At 65.1% G+C, this 19144-nt stretch overlaps 2 protein-coding genes across 3 annotated transcripts in view; one reads left to right on the top strand and one right to left on the bottom strand.

Moving 5' to 3' along the window:
• LIMS2 (LIM zinc finger domain containing 2) overlaps positions 1-8704 on the top strand; it is a 45960-nt gene extending 37256 nt beyond the window's left edge. The window contains exons 5-10 of the mRNA XM_080668674.1: positions 3971-4120; positions 4780-4930; positions 5906-5998; positions 6519-6567; positions 6709-6784; positions 7485-8704. Coding sequence (XP_080524800.1) covers positions 3971-4120; positions 4780-4930; positions 5906-5998; positions 6519-6567; positions 6709-6784; positions 7485-7617 — 652 coding nt within the window. The 3' untranslated portion in view covers positions 7618-8704. The remainder of the gene's footprint in view (positions 1-3970; positions 4121-4779; positions 4931-5905; positions 5999-6518; positions 6568-6708; positions 6785-7484) is intronic.
• A 507-nt stretch (positions 8705-9211) lies between these two features.
• MYO7B (myosin VIIB) overlaps positions 9212-19144 on the bottom strand; it is a gene marked incomplete at its 5' end in the record, with an annotated part of 83499 nt that continues 73566 nt past the window's right edge. For both annotated transcript variants that reach the window (XM_080667891.1, XM_080667892.1), the window contains 17 exons: positions 9212-9552; positions 9915-10034; positions 10216-10299; positions 10492-10608; positions 10844-11029; positions 11405-11511; positions 11993-12080; positions 12339-12452; positions 12965-13070; positions 13672-13827; positions 14178-14321; positions 14470-14640; positions 14909-15039; positions 15806-15987; positions 16779-16945; positions 17836-17962; positions 18052-18157. In XM_080667891.1, coding sequence (XP_080524017.1) covers positions 9454-9552; positions 9915-10034; positions 10216-10299; positions 10492-10608; positions 10844-11029; positions 11405-11511; positions 11993-12080; positions 12339-12452; positions 12965-13070; positions 13672-13827; positions 14178-14321; positions 14470-14640; positions 14909-15039; positions 15806-15987; positions 16779-16945; positions 17836-17962; positions 18052-18157 — 2205 coding nt within the window. In that variant the 3' untranslated portion in view covers positions 9212-9453. The remainder of the gene's footprint in view (positions 9553-9914; positions 10035-10215; positions 10300-10491; positions 10609-10843; positions 11030-11404; positions 11512-11992; positions 12081-12338; positions 12453-12964; positions 13071-13671; positions 13828-14177; positions 14322-14469; positions 14641-14908; positions 15040-15805; positions 15988-16778; positions 16946-17835; positions 17963-18051; positions 18158-19144) is intronic.

Genomic DNA, 19144 nt, shown 5'->3' with positions numbered 1-19144 from the left:
TTAATTTGCATATTACCTCTTTATTATATAGTATTTTTTAATTTTTGAAGGGACCCATGGTTTTTCCCCACCCAAATGATCCCCTCTGGCTCCAGAGAATTGCAGGATGCCTGAAATTAGCATTTGGAGATGGTTTTCCTGCTGTTTCCAGGTGTGTGTGACCTGTGTGTATGTGTGGGAGGGGCAGGGGGAGGAAGGGAGGCTGGGGGAGAGGCTGGGCCTTTTGGAGCCCAGGGATGAGGGATGGCTGCTGAGGGGCCAGCTGGGTGCTCTCCCTCTAGGCCACGCCCCGCAGGCCTTCCCAGCAGACTGCTCCTGGCGGCTGTCAGCTCTGCCAGGCACAGTCCTCAGAGGCAGGCCTCAGGGACCCTATTTTGCAGAGTAGGAATCTGAGCCTTGAGTCGGCGAACTTGCCCAAGGTCACTTGGCTGGGCCATAGCCTGGGAGTTGGAGGTCAGACTCAGCAGGGACACCCAGCATGACAGGCCTTGCTGCTGGGATGGGCCCACAGCCCTTGAGGTCAGAGCTGGGTGTGGCTGGCTGGCTGCCTGCACGGAGCTGTCTCCTAGCTCAGCGCCTCCTGCATGGGGTCTGGCCCCAGAGCCAGTGACAAAACTTGGGGGGCTCAGTGCAACATGAAATGCAGGGCCCTTGTCTTAAGATGGTGACAGCAGAGCTCGTCCAAGCGTGGGCCCTGCATGACCACACAGGCCACAAGGCCCTGGCCCCGCGCCAGCGCCTGGCTCTCTGCTTCTGGCCCAGAGTCCCAGCCTCCTACCTGCTGAGGGCTGTGTGCGCCGCTCTAGACAGAGACTTAGTTTCAAAACGCTTTCAGCTTGTTTCCCTGTCCCTCCCGCTAGGGGTTTGATATGGATTTATGCAGGATGGTCTGCATTCCATTCTCCACCTGCCCTGCTCAGGGGTGAGGCCGAGGGCCTGGAGTGGCCCGGGCAGTGCCACAGGGCAGCAGGGCTGTGGGCAAGGTGAGCGACGGGCAGGCGTGGCCATTGTAGGAGGCCTCAGTGCGTCCTGGGCAGGCAGGCAGCTGGCTCCTCTCCCTGCGGCTGCTGCATCTGGCTCATGCCGGGCACAGTGGCCTCGTGGTGAGGAGCTGGGTGGCTCGGGGCAGCTCCTTGTGGAGTAGTTACCTTAAACTTGTGGGCAGGGACTCTGCTAGGGGCCGCTCTGGTTAGACAGGGTGTCTTCGTAGGTAGGTCCCATCACCACCACAGAGGCACCTCAGGGACAGGCACCCCCACGCCGCCCGCCCTCCGCCCACCCTTACCTCCCTGCCCACCCTTACCTTCCCGCCCGCCCTTACCTCTGCGCAGGTGGAGACAGGAAGGCTGGGTGCTGAGCTTGTGCAGGTGGGCGGCGGGAGGCCAGCTATTTAAGGAGAGGAGGGGAGGCGGCAGCCCTTCTGGCTCTCAAAGGCCGCTTCATCCCCAAGGGTCCCTTGTGCTGGGCCCTCCAAGGCCCTGCTGCCTCGGGGCTGTGAGTGTCCAGTGTGTCCCCAGAGCCCTCGCCCCAGCTGGGCCCGAGCACCACAGAGGCCGAGTGTGCCTGTCCTGGAAGCTGCTGCGTGGCGCGGGTGGGTGCGGGGCTGCTGGGACTGACAGACACAACTAGCCATTTCAGAAGGGGACAATTTCCTACCACTGGGGGGGTGAGGTGGGGAGGGTCTGTCTGCCATGGCAACTGGCTCAGGCTCCCAAGCCTGCATAGGAGACAGTGAGGGGCCTGGTGAATGGGGAGGGAGAGGCTGGGGTGTCTTGTTTGCTGAATGACGGGATCTTTTCAGGACACCTGATGTGGGGCCCTGTGTCCTCCCCGGATAATTAGGCTCCATTTGGGCACAGCTACGGCCTTTATCTTGCCGGCCAGCTGCTGCCAGCCTCATAATGGCGCTGTCTGCACCTCAGGCGGCTCAGCCGGCCGGGCCTGCGTGTGGGCTCCTCTCACTGGAGGCTGCCCACCTCCCACTGGCCCCCTAGACCTCCTGGGGGCTAAGGCTGGGAGTGTTTGCTGCTCTGAGACCCTCACGCAGAGGCTGTTCCTCCATCTTTCCAAAAATGATATATCCGGTGGCATGGGCACCAAGCTACCATTTTTAATTTCAAAAGACTTTTAAATATTTTAGTTAAAATGTGAAATATGTTTGTTTGTAGCCATCTTGTGGAGTAGCTACCTTAAACTTATACTGCCTTAGCCTGCTGGTTGCGGGCCCTGCCCCGCGTGGGGATGGCTGCCCCCTGCAGACCTATGTGGCTCAGGAGGAGGAGCTCGCCAGCTACAAGCCACTGGGAAGTGGCAGAGCAGGACTTGAACCCCAGTGTGTGTGTGTGCAACTTGAAACTGGAATTCTCAGGCTCCATCTTCATTCCACCTGGAAAAATACTCCGCAGTTGCCTTCAGATCTGCAGGGGTCAGGCCTGTCAATTGCCCATCCGGGGTTCCGTCAGGAGAGCTGGGCTCCTCGAGTCTGCCTGCTGGTCCCCGCCCGCCGTGCCCGGAGGGTGCTCTGGAAGAGCTGGCTCACACTGGCTCGAGATGAGGGTGTCAGCTGCTGCCCTGAGCAGGGCATTTCTGTGGTTGGGGTGACTGCCCACAGAGACTTTGAGGTCATTGCAACAGAATTGTGGGGAGTTGTGCTAATTTCTGTAGCTCTGAAACAAAAATTACCCCATGTGGGTTGAATGTTGTTCTAATGATAAGAGAACCCACTAGTCGCTGCATGCGGGAGGCAGCACGCATGGTGGCAGGGCCACCTGCAAGGCGTCGGGAGAGTGGCCTCGCCCAGGCCTGCTATGGCAGGGCCCCGGGGGGCTGGGGCCCAGACGTCTGGGTGACAGTGGGGTGAGGAGAGCCCACTGGGCTTCAAGGATCTAGGGACTGAAAAGGGGAAACCCGAGTCACAGAGCTGAAAGCCGAGGCCATGAACGGACAGGGCGCCAGGGTCTCAGGCTGAGCAGCTACCAGCCTGGGTCTGGCCGTGCTGTCCCGGGAACAATGCCCGCCCTTCTCCTGTGCCACTGCCTTTGTTCACTCCTCGCCACAGGCTCCTCTGGAGCTGCTGCCTGGGAGACAGCGCGGCTGGGAGCCTCGGCTGCTGAGCAAGCGGCTGCGGGCACTCATTTCGAGCCCCTTGCCATTCACACCCCCTGGGGAGAAGGATAGAAACCAGGTGGGCAGAGACCAGCGTGGAGCCCAGACCCAGAGGGAGCAGGCCCTGCCCTGCCCTGCCCACCCACCTGCTGAGAGCCCTCTGCCCTGACCCTTGGCCCTGCCCACAAGGGGGCCTGAAGCGTGAGGGGCAGCCCTCGATTACCAGGGGAACCCAGGGATGAAGTGGATTGGGAGCCCGGAAGGGGGCGTGTGCCCCAGGCACTTGCAGATGGAGGTCGGTGGGGAAGGAGTGTGCCTCTGGACATCTTGGCCTGGGGACCCGGCACCCCGAGGCCAGGGGAGCAGAGCCCTGCTGGTTGATCTCCGTGGCGGCCACAGCCGCTGCCCAGGGCAGGGGCAGCACCAAGACCCCCGGGCCTCACAGAGGAGCCTGTGGGGACATCCCCTGGTTGGTGCCTCTGCTGGCGCCACGGCTCCTCTTTGCACACAGAGCCTGCAGACGCGCTGCCCCTGTGGCGAACCTAAAGGAAGGGCAGGCCCTCTTGTCCCTCCTGGCTGCTCTGCTGGACATGCCGGGGGTCGCTGACAGTGGCCATGTGACCACTCATGCCTGTTGGGAGACATTTGAAAAATAAACTAATTTCTTAGCAAAAGTCAGTGAAATGTCTACTCTTGTCCACACAATGTCCTAGGCTCAGGAGACAGGGAGAGAAGAGCCCTCATGTTTGCTGCTCTGTCCTGAATGTGGGGAGGGGGAGGGGGTGGAGCGGGGGCTCTGCTTTAGGAGGCGCCAGCTTCTGAGAGGAGCGGGTGGGCATCTCCCAATGCCTGCCACTTCCCACAGACACCTGTGCCGGCCTTGCCACAGCCGGGAGAAGGCCAAGGGCCTGGGCAAGCACGTCTGCCAGCGGTGCCACCTGGTCATTGAGGAGCAGCCCCTCATGTTCAGGAGTGACCACTACCACCCCGACCACTTCAGCTGCACCCACTGCAGGTACCAGGCGTGGGCAGGGGTGGGCAGAGGATTGGGTGCCTGGGGGCGGGAGGCCCCTTGCTTAGGGCATGAGGGGGCTGGGCCCCGAAAGGGGCTGACAGCAGGGAATCAAAGGCGGGGGGCAGGTCTAGGAGGGTGCTGCTGGTAGAGAGGTGGAGAGGGAAGAGAGGCTGTGAGCCCGGCCTGTCTGGTGCGGAGGGGCCTGAGAACGCACTGCTGGGACATGGCAGTGAGGTCAGCCACCATCTGTATGTGCTGTGCCCAAGCCAGAGGTCCCGGAGCCTCCTGCCCAGGTCCTGCTCCCGGGGCTGACACTGCTGGGGCTCCTGCAGGTGGGCCCTGGGGAGGTGGGGACCTCAGGGGCTCAGACAGGTGGGCCCTGGGGAGGTGGGGACCTCAGGGGCTCAGACAGGTGGGCCCTGGGGAGGTGGGGACCTCAGGGGCTCCGACAGGTGGGCCCTGGGGAGGTGGGGACCTCAGGGGCTCCAACAGGTGGGCCCTGGGGAGGTGGGGACCTCAGGGGCTCAGACAGGTGGGCCCTGGGGAGGTGGGGACCTCAGGGGCTCCAACAGGTGGGCCCTGGGGAGGTGGGGACCTCAGGGGCTCAGACAGGTGGGCCCTGGGGAGGTGGGGACCTCAGGGGCTGTGGGCTGCTTTAGGAAGGAGCTGACCGCTGAGGCCCGGGAGCTGAAGGGGGAGCTCTACTGCCTGCCGTGCCACGACAAGATGGGAGTCCCCATCTGCGGAGCCTGCCGCCGGCCCATCGAGGGCCGTGTGGTCAATGCGCTGGGCAAGCAGTGGCATGTGGAGGTGAGCAAGGCTGGGGGCAGGATGAGCGCCCCGCTCTCGGCCACAGTCCCAGTCCAGGCCGAGTGGTGGCACCAGCCGGCACCTTCCCTCCACATCCTGCCCTGGCGCCAGCTCTTCTGTATGAATGGGGACCTCTCCCTCCCTCCCCCTGTTCTCCCTCCCCTCCCTTCCTCCCTCCCCCTGTTCTCCCTCCCCTCCCTTCCTCCCTCCTCCTTTCTCCCTCCCCCTCCCTCCCTCCCTCCCTTCCTCCCTCCCTCCCCCTGTTCTCCCTCCCCTCCCTTCCTTCCTCCTCCTCCCTTCCTCCCCCCGCCCCTCCCTCCCTCCCCCCTGCCTCTCCCCCTCCTTCCCTCCCCCTCCTGTGGTTGCCTTCTAGAGGACCCCAGGGTCCTGGGTGAGGGTTTGTGGCTGACATCACGAGCTGTCTGCAGCCCCGTGTGGGCCCAGACGCTGAATGAGCTGCTGGGGGCCCCTCGGTGTCTCCCTGCGGCACCGGGAGGCCTCCCTGCACTGTGGCTCTCTTTGGACAGCACTGCCTGGGCCGAGGCCCTGGCCTGCTCTGCCCTGAAGTTCTGCCTGGCAGCATCTTTGGGACATGAGTGCATGCGTGGGGAGGTGTGACCCAGCCCCCGGGTGGCTGAGCCCTTGCCCAAGGGGAAGATGCAGCGTCTCTGAGGAGCCTCCCCAGAGGCTCCATTCAAATAGCAGAGCAGCCCCTACCGTACAGCATGCGCAGGCCCAGCCCCTGACAACTGGGGTCCAGGTGGCTGGGGTGGAGCAGGCCCAGAGGGTGCGGGCTGTGCATATCACTCACTGGGCCTTAGGGGAGGCGCAGGGTCTCCTGACCCAGGGGCGGTCCCTGGAGGTAGCAGCCCCATTGCCCCAGGACCTGTGACCCCAGCAAGGAGCTTCCGCCCCTGGTCCTGTCTCAGGGTCACTGCTCCGGCCTGAGGTGCCCGACCCCCCTTCTCCCCCCAGCACTTTGTCTGTGCCAAGTGCGAGAAGCCGTTCCGGGGGCACCGGCACTATGAGAGGAAGGGCCTGGCCTACTGTGAAACCCACTACAGCCAGGTGAAGTGCAGAGTGGGGGGCAGGCCCTGCCCGGGGCTGGGGCCTGGGAAGGCAGGAGGCCTGCTGGGAAGGCTTCAACGGGGCAGCCTCCAGGCACACCCTGGGCCCGGCTCCCAGTGTGCCGCTCAGACCCCGAGGCCCTCTCTGCCCGTTCTCACTTGAGAAAGGGGCCTCATGGCCAGGCCTCCTGTGGGCCTGACCTGTGACCTGTGCCATCACCTCCCACTCCTGCTATGCCTGGCAAGGCTGCCAGCTGCTCTGGTGAGAAGCAGCGACTACCTGACCACACCCTCAGGGACGGCAGAGGAGCAAAGGGGCATTGGGATCCCTCCCAGGGGCGATTCTGATGGGCCAGGGGTTCCTCGCCTCGGGCGCGAGGCTGTATCCTGGCAGGAGGGCCCCAAGGCCCAGGTGGAGGCTGAGAGCTTTGCGGGGGGGCGGGGGGTGGGGGGAGCCATAGCATCCCCTGGCCCTGGGCTGGGACGCCCCTGCCTGTGTTTGACATCTGCCTGGTCTGCAGCTCTTCGGGGATGTCTGCTACAGCTGCAGCCATGTGATCGAGGGTGATGGTAAGGCTTCTGCCACGTGCCCCCCCTTCCCTGCTGTCCCTCTGGCTGCGGGTCCTGCGGCTGTGGGCCCAGCGGCCCCCCTCTGAGCTGGGCCTGGGTGGCCTGGGAGAGGTTGCTGAGCCTGGTCCTCTGCACTCATAGTGCTGTCAGCCCTCAACAAAGCCTGGTGTGCGAGATGCTTCTCCTGCTCCGCCTGCCACAGCAAGCTCACCCTTAAGTAAGTGCTGTGGCCCCAGGTGCTGGGTGCCGTGGGTGGGGCCCTGCCTCTCCTTAGGCCTCTCCTGGGCACTGTGGGAGGAGGAGGAGGAGAAGGAGGAGGAGGAGGAGGAGAGGCTGTGGGAAGAAGAGGAGGAGGGGCACTGTGGGAGGAGGAGGAGGAGGAGCACTGTGGGAGGAGGAGGAGGAGGAGGGGCACTGTGGGAGGAGGAAGAGGATTAGGAGGGGCACTGTGGGGGGAGGAGGAGGAGGAGTAGGGGAACTGTGGGAGGAGGAAGAGGAGTAGGAGGGGCACTGTGGGAGGAGGAGGAGGGGAACTGTGGGAGGAGGAAGAGGAGTAGGAGGGGCACTGTGGGAGGAGGAGGAGGGGCACTGTGGGAGGAGGGGCAGCACACTGGAAAGGACACTGGGCTCTGGGGGGAGGCCGTCCAACCCAGGGAGCAGCATACACAGGGGGGAGTCAGCCCTGGCTCCTGGGAGAAGCAGGAGGGGGCAGGTGCTGCGCCTGTGAGGAGCCCACATTCCTGAGGACAGCGGGAGCGGGGTTCTGAGGGTCAGGGTCTGAGAGGAGCCTTTCGGAGGAAAGGGAGGCTGGAGGCCCATCTCACCCAGGTGGCCTTGCCCGGAAGTTCACCTGGGCTTGGTTTCTGGCTGGGAGGGTGGCTGGGGACCTGGTTCTCCTGCCCACACTGCCTTCCCAGGAACAAGTTTGTGGAGTTTGATATGAAGCCAGTGTGTAAGAGATGCTACGAGAACTTCCCCCTGGAGCTGAAGAAGCGGCTGAAGAAGCTGTCGGACCTGGCTGCCCGGAAGACCCGCCCCAGCTCCCCCTAGGAGGCCTCCTCTCAGCCTCATCTCCTTCCTTCCTGCTGGGCTTGCCCCTCCCCTCCCTCTGTCAGCACTCCCTCCCTCTGTCAGCACTCCCCCCCCTCTGTCAGCACCCCCCCTCTGTCAGCACTCCCCCCTCCCTGTCAGCACTCCCCCTCCCTCTGTCAGCACTCCCCCCTCCCCCTCCCTCTGTCAGCACTCCCCCCTCCCTGTCAGCACTCCCCCCTCCTCCTCCCTCTGTCAGCACTCCCCCCTCCCTGTCAGCACTCCCCCCTCTGTCAGCACTCCCCCCTCCTCCTCCCTCTGTCAGCACTCCCCCTTCCTGTCAGCACTCCCCCCCTCTGTCAGCACTCCCCCTCCTCCTCCCTCTGTCAGCACTCCCCCCTCCCTGTCAGCACTCCCCCCTCCCTCTGTCAGCACTCCCCCCTCCCCCTCCCTCTGTCAGCACTCCCCCCTCCGTCAGCACTCCCCCCTCCTCCTCCCTCTGTCAGCACTCCCCCCTCCCTGTCAGCACTCCCCCTCCCTCTGTCAGCACTCCCCCCTCCCCCTCCCTCTGTCAGCACTCCCCACTTCCTGTCAGCACTCCCAGGGCTCCCCTTCCCCTGGTGTGGGGGGGTCCTCTCCCTCCTCTGCAGTGCTGGGTCAGCCATGACAGGCCTGTGCCCACCACCTGGCCCAGAGTGGGCCCTGCTCCCAGCCCGCTTGGCAGACCTGTGCCATCCCCAGAGGGGCCCTGTGTGCATGCCAGGGCCATGCAGAAGGGGCCCCTGGGAGCCATGCCTGAGCCACACACTCCCTTGGCCAGTGGGATCCCTGTGCCAACCTAGGCCAGCAGGTCCTACCTTCCCTCTCCCCACCCCCATTCAGAGGCTTCCTCACTGGAAGCTGGTCTTGGCCACCCCCGCCCCCACCTGCTCCGGGCCTGGGCCACCAAGGTTCCCCAAGCTCCTCTGTGGTCACTGCAGTCCCTTTTCCCCACCCCCACCCCCAGGACACATGAAGTGGTGGGGCCGGGGAGGGCGCTTCCTTGAGGCCGCACAGGACTTGGTGTGGCTCACGCACACGCACGCAGCGAATAAAGGCTCATTCACATGACGTGGCCTGGTTTGTGGCGGGTCTGGCGGTGGGTGTGGCCCTTGGACACACTGCTCCGGGCTGTGGACACTTCAGCAGCAGAGCCAGGCAGCCAGGAGGCCCCAGTGCTGCCCACCAGGCCCCAGCAGGGCTGCAGGATGGCCTGGTGGGTGGGGGGTGGCGCTGCCAGTGCAGGGGTGAAGCAGGCCTCCAAGGCGGGCTCCAGTTCTGCCTCCTGCCTGGGCCGAGGCTGCAGCCAGCAGCCGCTCCCTCTCCCTGGCCTCCTGGCATGGACCAGTGGCCCCTTCATCCCAGCAGGGGAAGGAGGGGGTGTGGGGAGAGGGCTCTCCCTGGAAGCAGAAGGGAGGGATGGAGGGAGGGAGGGGGGAGGGAGTGGAAACCAGCAAAGCGGTTCTCTGAAGATGGAGTTGTCACAATGCTTTTGGCTTTTTCTGGAAGAGGCTCTTTGTGGCCAGTGCCCCAGACCCCTGTGCACTGGCCCCTCCTCTCCTCTCACTGACATACCCACTGCTCAGGAAGTTTTATTGAACATTCTTGGGGGGTGTCTCAGCCTTCCATCCATCCACCAGCCTCGAGGCCTGACACCCCTGCCCGTCCTGGGCTCTCTCCTTTGGCCCATGGTCAGCACCCCGGGGAGGGTCCTGCCTGGAGTGCCTGCCGAGGGCTGTGGAGTGTGTGTGTTTTGGGGAGAGGGCGGCATGAAAGGACCCAGGCTGGGAAGGGTGGTGGTGTGGGCAGGGCCCCAGGCTAGGGCCTGGCTGGGGCCGAGGTCGGGCCTCGCTGCTTGGCCACGGCGCTCAGGAGCTGCTGCACGTATGAGGTCAGCAGGTCGTCCATCTTGTAGCCCTGGCAGAGGAAGGGGAGCAGAGGCTGTGGGTCCAGGTGGGGCTTGACTAGGTCCAGCCATGCTCAGCTTCTGCCTCAGGGATGCCCTGAGCAAGGCGGTGAGAATGGACAGGCCCAGAGCCACAGCCCCGTCAGGCCTGCCCCCAGCTCCGAGTCACTTCTCCTCGCCCACTTCCAGGCCTCGCTCCTGGCCGTGCCCACAAGCGGTCGGCCTCCATAGTGAGTAACGCCTGGTGGCAGCGAGGAGTTGGGGGAGGGGGACAGGGGCTGGGGGAGGGAGAACCCTGTCCTGGTGCCTCTGGGTCTTGTGTTTGAGCTGGGAGAAGGGACCAGGGTCCAGGAGGCCCCAGGCCTGGGCTCACCAGAGAGGTCTCACACAGCAGGCGGCTGCCCCGGCCCAGGCTCCCCAGCACCATGTGGAAGTAGGTGCTGCCGCTGCTCCAGCTGGCAATCTTGGTGAACGGGTAGGTGGCGAGCAGCTCCTGGGGCAGAGTGGGTGTTGAGGGCCAGCTGAGGCTTGGGTCTCAGTCAGAGCTGCTGCCCTGGGTCCTCCAGATCCAGAGTCCCTGGTGCCAGGGGCGGGTGGAGGGCCGGTGGCCACAGCCCACTTGTGTGGGGTCTCGGGACCCTGGCACCTCCCAATCCTGCGGGGCCCTCTGCTACCTTGGTCTTGGGGTGGATGAGCAGAACCCCGTGCCGGTTGATGGCGATGAGGACGATGTCCGGGTAGGAGGGCTCCGAGGTTTGCTGGGGAGGAGCACGGTGGTCACAGCCCAGCGTGGGGGGAGGGGGGATGGCCATCTCCCTGAGGCACCCATGCCCCCTCTAACTGGTGACCAACTTTGCCCAAAGTTGTGTGTTTGGGGAGCTCAGGCTGCTGGGGCTAGAGCTGGGGTGGGATTTCGTGGGCAAGCACAGGTGGGCACGGGCGAGGCCTACCTTCACCTCGAAGAAGGCAGACCCAAAGGTGGGCCACCGGCAGATCCACCTCAGGAAGGCCACCTTGGCCTCCTCCACCGTCTTGTCCCTGTGCTTGTTGTAGGCCAGAAGGATGCTCTGTGGGAGAGGAGGGCCAGTGAAGGCCTGGCGGGGGCCCCTGCCATCCGGCCTCCACATGGGCCCAGAGGCCTCCGTCCAGAGCGGCACCTGAGGGCCTGAGGCCAGGGGGGCCGGGGTGGGGCACTTAGCCCCCTGGGGAGTGTGGGCATGGGGAGGCAGACTGCACTCAGACCCAGCCCACCCTCCACACCAGGGATGGGCACCCCCCGCCCTGGCCAGCAACCGGAGGGACCTTTCTCCATTCCTCTGGGGACATCAGGCGCGTGAGGTTCTCAGGCACCAGCTCCCCCAGGACCTTGGAGATGCTCGCCAGCTGGGACTGGTCACTGTCGAACTGGGCCTTGCAGATGAGGCCTGCCAGCTGGACTGCGTCCTCCCGCGAACACTTGTGGAACCCACGCAGGTACTTGGGCAGCTCCTGGGCAAGGGACACGTGGGGCCTCAGGCTGCCGCCCCCTCCTATGCCCCCTCCTGTGGCAGGTGGCAGGGGGTCAGCCCACCCCTACCAGGGCAGAGCAGCAGGAAGCTAACTAAGGTCCTGGGGCTAGGGTTCCTGCAGGGGCAGCGAGCCTGACGAGGCGGGCAGATATCTGCCGTCTTGCTGTGGACACAGTGGCCCCCCTGCACAGTCGGCCCTTCAGGCCAACGGCCAGTGCCCTCAGACTGCGTACCCCCCAGCAGTGCTGTGGGTGCTGGCACAGGTGCTGGCCAGCTCGGGGCCCTCATGGGCCTTCCTCCCTTCAGGGTGGGTGTGGGCGGGAGTGAGGGTGCCCCCAGGGAGCCTTCCGGGCACCTGGTGGTAGTGGAGCACGGTGTCTGCGTTCACGTCCTTCCCGGGGGCCACGCTGAGCCATAGTTTGCGCATGAAGTACACCTGGTAGGGGAGCGTCAGTGGGGCCCCTGGGCAGGGGCAGCTGTCAGCACCAGCCTGGCCTGTCGCCCGCTCTGTGGCCATGCCCACCCCTCCCATGGCCGGGCCCCACTGCTGCCCCCGCCACTGCCCAGCTTGCTCTCCTAGACACCCCACGACGTGTCGCTGGTGGTTTGCTCCTGCCGCCTCCTCTGCTTGAAAGGTTCCTGGGCCTCCCTGTGTGGGTCAGGCCCTTGTCCAACCCCACGCCCACACCCTTCATCTGTCCTGGGCCCGCCCCTAGCCTCGCCCTGGCCCGGGCTGCGGGCTGCGCTGCGGAGCTCCCAGGGCAGGGCCCTAACCGCCCTCCCCACCTTGGCCTGGCCAGCCCCATGACGTGAGGGACATAGGGGGAATACATGGACGGGCATGGCCATGCCGGAGGTGCGGGGGAGCCTTCCAACCTGGCCCACGGGGCGGACAGGCCTTCTGCCCTTCACCCCAGAGGAGCCCGCCTGCCCGCAGACCCACCTTCCTTCTGGGGCTTGCTTTTCTTCACCCAGTCAGACACCTGCCGCAGAGAGTCGAAGAAGAAGTCTCCCTCCTTCTGGCTGATGACCTGAGGGGTGGGAGGAGGCAAGGGGTGCACTGTTTGGGGAAGGGGCTTCCTGGGAGGGCCCTCCTGGGGGCATGGCCATGGTGGGCTCTGTGAACTCACCCCCGTTGCCCTCTGTGAGCCCACCCCCGTTGCCCTCATAGCCCTTCAGATGCGGGGGGGGGGGGGGGGGCGTGGAGGGGAGGGGAAGACACGGGCCAGCACAGTGGAGCTGCCTCCCTTGCCCACATCCTCCCCTGCCCAGGCAGCTGCCAGCAGTACCTTGTCTGCAATCTTGATGAAGAGACTGCAGCCTTCCCAGGAGGCCAGCTGCAGCCTGGTGGCCACGCTCGCACACACATCCCGCACCCGGGTGTGGGCGCCCACCTCCAGCATCTGGGGCAGAGGTGGCCTCTCAGCACAGGCTCAGCTCCCAGGGCCCTGACCTGCTGCCCCTCCCTGGGACAGGCCCAGCTCCCAGGGCCCTGCCCCGCTGCCCCTCCCTAAGATGGGCTGGACATGCCATGGCCTGAGAAGGGCAAGACTTCCTTCTAGAAAACGGGCCGAACAGCAGGTGGTTTAGCTGCACTTTGCTGTCTGGGGCCTCAGATGTGCAGCCTCTGAACTTGCCTTGAGAGCCCAGCAGCCAGACTGTGGGCCTTTCCAGGGCCTCTGCCAGCGTCAGGGCTGCAAGCCCGGCCCCTGGGCCTCACCTGCCCTCTGCCTCGCCGCCCGCGCCTCTGGGAGGCCGGCTTCACACTCACTAGCAGCCCCCTCCTGGCATTGGCCCAGAGCACCCAGGGTGCAGCACTGTTCATGGTTATAGGGCGCCAGTGCCATGGGGCGGACAGCTTCTGGGGGGTTACCACTCCTCGGGTGAGCAAGGCCCTGGTCTGGGCGGGGCTCACCTGGCTGGTGTGGTTGGGGAGGAAGACCTTGTGGCAGATGCGGGAGACATTCTGCTCGGCCGCCTCCACCTCCACCTGGTGGGGGGGCTGCTTCCGGGGGCCTGTCCTAGAACAGGAGGGCACACTGCACACCATCCTCCCACCCTGCCCAGATCAACTACCTACTCAACTCTCCACCAGCACAGGTGGGAAGTGCCCAGCGACCCTGCCCAGATCAATTACCACTCAACTCCCTGCCAGCACAGGCGGGAAGTGCCCAGCGACCCTGCCCAGGTGCTCACGGGCCCAGGGGAGACACAGAGCCAGCTGGACGCACCGCCCTGTGACCCAAGGCTCTGAGGAGGTGGGAGGCCCAGGACACTCCGCTCTGAGGGCACTGTCTTCCCTCCACCTGGCCAGCCCCCTCCCTAACCTCCCAGTGGGACTGCTCCTAGAGAGCCAGGGGGACCTGAGGCTGGGTGGGAGGTGGCAGGCTGCTCTGAATGGGCGGAAGGGGGGTGGCTTGGGTGTTCAGGTCACCCGAGGCCTCTAGGCAGTGCCCTCCATGCCCTGGACAGGCAGCTGTGGGGTGGGGAGCTTGTGGCCAGGACTGAGCTTGCCCGCGGCCTCCCCCTTCCTCCCCAGTGGCTGGGGGCCGGGGCCTGCCTCCCACGACACCCACATCTGCACCGTGGGGCTCTGGGCGGGCCTGGTGCTAGCAGGCTCACCTCAGGGCCCGCTGGACACGGCGGCTGCAGTCCGGGGCCAGGAGCCACTCCCTCCTGGTGTCCAGGAACTTGTGCACATGGGGCAGCAGTGCCTTGCTGGGGGGGAAGAGGCCGGTGCAGAGCCACAGCAGCTGCCAGCCCCGCTCCTCGCTGTACCTGCGGCCACAGAGCCCTCAGCCTGGACCTCCCCCGGGACCAGCCGCCAGGCGCCCACAGCCCCGCTGCCCGCTGCCAAGAGGGCCTTCAGACCCAGGCTCTGGCAGAGGTGCTACTGTGCCCATTTTGTGGGTTAGAGGCCCAGGGTGGCACCAGGCAGGGCCAAGGTCCCTTGCTGTGACTACCCCAGGAAGTCCGCAGGACAGACCAGGTGTCAGCCCAGCTGTGGCTGCTCAGAGTGCCTGGCAGGGTGTGTGGCCACCGTGAGCTGCCCCCACCCCCTCTGAACAGCGGGCACAGCCTCTGGGAGCGGGTGAGGATGGAGGCCCTGGCTTGGCCCGGCCGCAGACCTCTTGGTGTTGTGCGTCAGCTGCTTCAGGATCTGACAGTAGACCTCATCCTGCAGAGCAGCCTCCTGGAGGGCCCCCGCAAAGATCTGGTCGGTGAGCTCCAGGGAGGCCCAGGCCTGCCTGGACGGGTAGTCACCCATGTACCTGAGGATGCGTGTGGCTGTCAGGGAGAATAGGCTGGCTGGTGGGCACCCTGCCTGAGCCCGCCCTCCTGGGCTGCATGCCGCCCCGCCCTGTGCGACCCAGCCCCTGGGGGCCCACGCCGCGGGATGGCATGGAGCCAGCCGGCCACTGGGGAAGGATATCGATGAAGATCTGACACGCGGCATCCTGCAGCTCTGCAGTGGCGTGGATGCGCCGGAGCAGAGGCTGCCGCAGGGGCTCCGGGCTGTGAGCCCACAGGTGGCCCCGGGCCCGGGCCAGGTGCGCCACAGCTCTGCTGACTGTCTCCTTCTCTGGGGCCCTGGCAGGACAGAACGGTGTGAGGCCCTCCTCCCCTCCTCTCCGTCCGGCTGCTCCTTTGGGCCCGCCCCACCTGCCTACTGCCTGGCACTGGAGAGGGAGCCCCGCTCCAGTGGGGTTCCCGTGGGGATGCCCACAGCACTCCACCCCAGGTGGTGGTAGATGGCTCTGAGGGCCGCCTCCTTGCCTGGGGAGACCAGGGGCACCCCCCTGCCTCTGTGGCCTCTGTGGCCTCAGGGGGCCCTGGTGGCGGGGGGTGGGGGTGGCACCTGAAAAACGAGTAGGAGAACTCCTCCAGGGTGTGCAGCTTCTTGGGCGCCTGCTCCTCAGGCAGGGCTTCTGCAGGCCGCCTCACCTGGGCTGCCAGCTTCCGCTTCTCTGGTGACATCGCCAGCAAGCTCTGTGGGGGCACAGGCGTGGGTGCCCAGGAGCCCCGCCCACAAGGCCCTCCCACGGCTCCACCTGGCCTGCTGTCTCAGTGCCTTGGGCGGGCGGGACCACGGAGCTGGCGGCACCGCTGTGTGGCCGGGACCAGACAACCTCCCTCCGCCTCCCTCTCAGGAGGGGTCCTCGGCCACCAGCTCCCCAGGGCGCCTCTCCTCGGGGCCTCTCTCCTACCCTGCCTGCCCTCACTCCCAGGCCACGGCCAGGAGGCCACTCCCTGGGGCGCCTCCAGCCAGGGTGAGCCCACGCTATTGCTTGCGCTCAAGGAACCTGCTGCTCCAAGGTGGCACCTTATACTCGCCATCAACTGGTCATTTGCCCAGTGCTCCCAGGGCAGGGTTCCTGTGTGCTCAGCCTGGGAGTGCAGGCACGGGGCAAACTCCTCCCCAGACATGGGGTGGAGTGGCTCTGAGGGCAGGGAGGCTCGGGCCCCTGGGGTCAGGGTTTCAATGAGGCTGAGGCTGGAGCGGGGGCTGGGGCCGTGATGGGCTTGTTCCCAGGACACACCCATGGTGGAGGGATGGGAGGGTGCCCACTCATAGAGCCTCCTGTGAGTACCAAGCACTGTCCTGGGCATGGCGCAGATGCTGCCAGCCTCACGGTTGCCCCCGAGGGACGGCGGGCTACAGGGCTGACCCGGTGCCAGGCGGCCCCTGCTGCTGTGCAGTGGGAGGCAGGCCCCAAGCTAAGACCCCGCTGGGCATCCACATTAGACAGGTTACCAGCAGCTGTGCCGAGGGCTTGGTGAGCGTAGGGATGACGTAGAGGTGGGCGGTGAGCACCAGCCCCGTCCTGCCCGTCCTGTCGTTCTGGCCTGGGACCCAGTCCTCAGCCGCCAGCGGCCCCTGGCTCCTTGTCAGGATCAGCAAATCCCCCTTCGTGAAGGGCAGAAGGGCGGCATCGCCTGCTTCCGGTCACACAGAGTAGAAAGCCCTGCTGGCCCGCAGCTCTGTGGAGGCAGCTCTGACTTTGCTGAGATGAGGAAGCTGTGACAGAGCTGAGGGCCAAGGCCACTCTGATGGGACGGTGGTGGGACTCCCAGACCCTGGGCCCTGGAGGGCCCGACAGGCCAGAGACGGTGGGCAGGGCTGGGCTCTGACCACGGCCCCACTCTGGGAGACCTGCTCAGAGGCCTGACCAGGAGCCGTGGCCTGCAAGACAAGGGGCACGTGGACAAGGGGGAGATGCCCGGCTGGCATCGCCAGGCCAACCTGGGTGCTGTGTGACCCTCATTTGTAGAGTGACATAATAGTCCCCTTCCCTGGGAAGGGGGGTGGGGGAACGATTGGGTGCAGGTTCTCCCCTGCCTCCCAGCGAGCCCCGCCTTCCCAGGCCCGGCAGCCACAGCCCCTGCGCTCTCCCAGGAGCTGCATGGATCCCCATCCTAGTGGCTGACCCTGCACAAGCTGCCTCCCTGCTCTGGCCTCTGGCCTCTGGCTCCGGCTGTGAAATGGGACAGCAGCCTGCTGGGTGGTGCTGGAATCAGGCCAATGGCCGTGTTCTCTGCGGGGAACAGCCCTGCCAGGTGCCTTGGAGGGTGGAGTCGCCGTTAGCCCCTTATTCTGGTAAGGCAGGGCATTGCCAGAAACTGCCCCTCAGTATCTCGCGGTCCTCTCTCCACTCTCCACTCAAGTCCCTGCGCCCGCCCCATGCCGCACGGCCACCACCCACCACCCGCACCTCGCCCTCAGGCACCTGTGGCCTTCTGGTCCTGCAGGGCCATGGCGAACACGGACCGCTCCTTCAGGCCCTCCAGAAACACGGCCACCAGCTCGGCGATGGCCACGCTGCTGGGCGACACAAACTCGTACTCCTCCTCGTGCAGCGTGGAGAGCAGCAGCCTCTGGCCGCCCCGGGCCTCCCTGAGGGCAAGGACCCCGTGAACAGAGGCCTCCTCTGCCCCCCCACCCAGCCCTCAGCACCCCGAGTTACAGGTGAGGAACCAGAAGGGCTAGTCTGGGGCCACTGGCAGGGCCAGGGCTGGCCCACCCGGCACCGCCAGTGTGGTGGGCAAATGAGGTGAGAGCTCAGGGCCCTACACTGGTGCTCTAGGGCACTGCAGGAGCCAGTGGGAGCTGCGAGGAGGCCGTGCGGCGAGCTTGGCGAGCTGCCTAGCCACATGCCTGTGTCCTCATGTGCAGGCTGGCAGCGCTGTGAGGACCTAGCATGTGGGGAGGTGCCCAGAGTGGTCAGCCTCAGGACGTGGTGGCCAGTGTGTGCCCTATAGCCACTGGTAACTGCGACGATGGCTATGCCCCCCGGGAGCTTCCGTGAGGGGCTCTGCAGGCCCAGGCCGGCCGGCCCCAAGGGTGGGAGGCATTCTCAGGAGATGAGAGTCATGGAGAGCGGGGTGGGGGCTGAGGCCCTGCTGGCCTGCAAGGCCGCCCTTGCATTGCTCTGTGACCTGGCACACACCCAGCCCCGTCCGATTGCTCGCCCAGATGGCCTGCACCTTCCACATGGCCAGTCGGGAGGGAGCCTGTAAGGACTGCACTCCAAGGGGGCACGGTGGCCTGCCCTTCCCAGGAGGTCTTCCCAGGAGGACTGGGTGTGAGGGGAGCCTGAGGGCAGTGCAGCCCGTGGCAGAGACGGAGGGCCATGCCCAGCGGTCAGCGCTCCCTCACTGTCCACGGCAGTCCTCACCCTGCACCCAGCGGGGCTCCCAGGGGCAGCGCCTCCCTCCTGCCGCCTCTCCCGAAGCCCCAAGGACTGAGCTCCGAGGAGAGGAACCTGGGCAGCCCTCGGCACCCACCTGTTGGTGACCAGACTCATGATCTCGGGGAAAGAGAGCTCCAGCAGAGCCCGCTCCCGCTGGTCCAGGAGGAACAGCCCCTTCCAGTTCACAGCCAAGATCAGCTGAGTCTTGGGCAGCCGGGGGCCTGGCCGGGAGACGGGTGTGAGGCCGCACTGGCCCTGGGCAGCGTCCCTGCCTGCACCCCGCCCGCACCCCACCCGCACCTGTCCTCACCTGAGAAGGTGGTGACTTCGAAGAGTCTGGAGAAGAGCAGCGGCCACTGCAGGCGGGCGGCGCCCACCACCTGCTCCTGCACGGCCTGCCTCTGGGTGTGCGGCACCTGCTCAGACACGGAGTCACCACCATCACCCTCAGCTCACTCACCCGGCCCCCTCAGTGAACATGCGTGGTGGGGAGGCTGGGGTGGAGGCAGCCTCACTTCACCTGCCCTGGGAGGACCCTCCCAGCTGGTTTGGAAAAGGGAGGCGGGCTTTCCTCCTCTTTTGCATCCGGACAGATGGATGGCGGCCTCTGGGAAGGCCGAGTGCCTGCAGTGCCACGGGCTCGTGGCTGCCCGCTGGCGCTCTGGCCAACGTGTGCCGCATGGTTGTACCTTGCTCTGGGCATGGCCTGTCTTAGAGTCTCCCTGTGTCCTCCGTGCCTGTCTTTCTCCTTCCGCATGTTTGGGGAGCACCTTCCAGGGGCCTCCACCTCAGCCCATCCCCCTCTCTCCTGCTGTCCCCCACCTTCATCCTTTCCTCCCTCTCCACTGCTGTGTGCGCATTGAACACTCTTTTTACTGTTTGTTGAGTAAAATATTTCTCTTGTTCCTGCTTTAAAAAGTGGTCGGGTAACATTCACACGCTGGCTGGGGAGTAGGAATGGGCACCTGCGTCGGGAGGGCCTTTGGCAATGGGCCACACGCTCAGAGCGCCCTCGCGGCCCCTCTTCCAGGGACTCATCCTGATGAGTAAACCGAGTGTGTGAAGGTTGTACTTACAAAGTGGTTCCCTCAGGTTTAACCGTGAAAAATGGGAACCACTCACCAATAGGCATCAGAAAAGTGAGTTAGAACTCATTAATGCATACCATTAAAATGAACCTAAAGGTCACGAAAACCTGGCCTGCTGCGTGGCCAGGCGAGGAAGCAGGTGGAGACTGTCATAGAATATGAGCTTTTTATTTTTAAAAGGTGTATTTCTCACTAATCATATTCACATCTCAGTGTGTCTGTCAATAAAGTAGTCTGGGAGGGTGTATATCACAATATTAAGCATGATGACCTCATGATGATTTCACTTTTCTCTCCTACTCATATGTATTTTCT

The sequence above is a fragment of the Plecotus auritus genome (assembly GCF_963455305.1).
Source record: "Plecotus auritus genome assembly, chromosome: 5".
In the NCBI taxonomy this organism is placed as follows: Eukaryota; Metazoa; Chordata; class Mammalia; order Chiroptera; family Vespertilionidae; genus Plecotus; species Plecotus auritus.
Note: the sequence above shows the minus strand (reverse complement) of the source record. Positions and strands in the feature narration are given on the sequence as shown.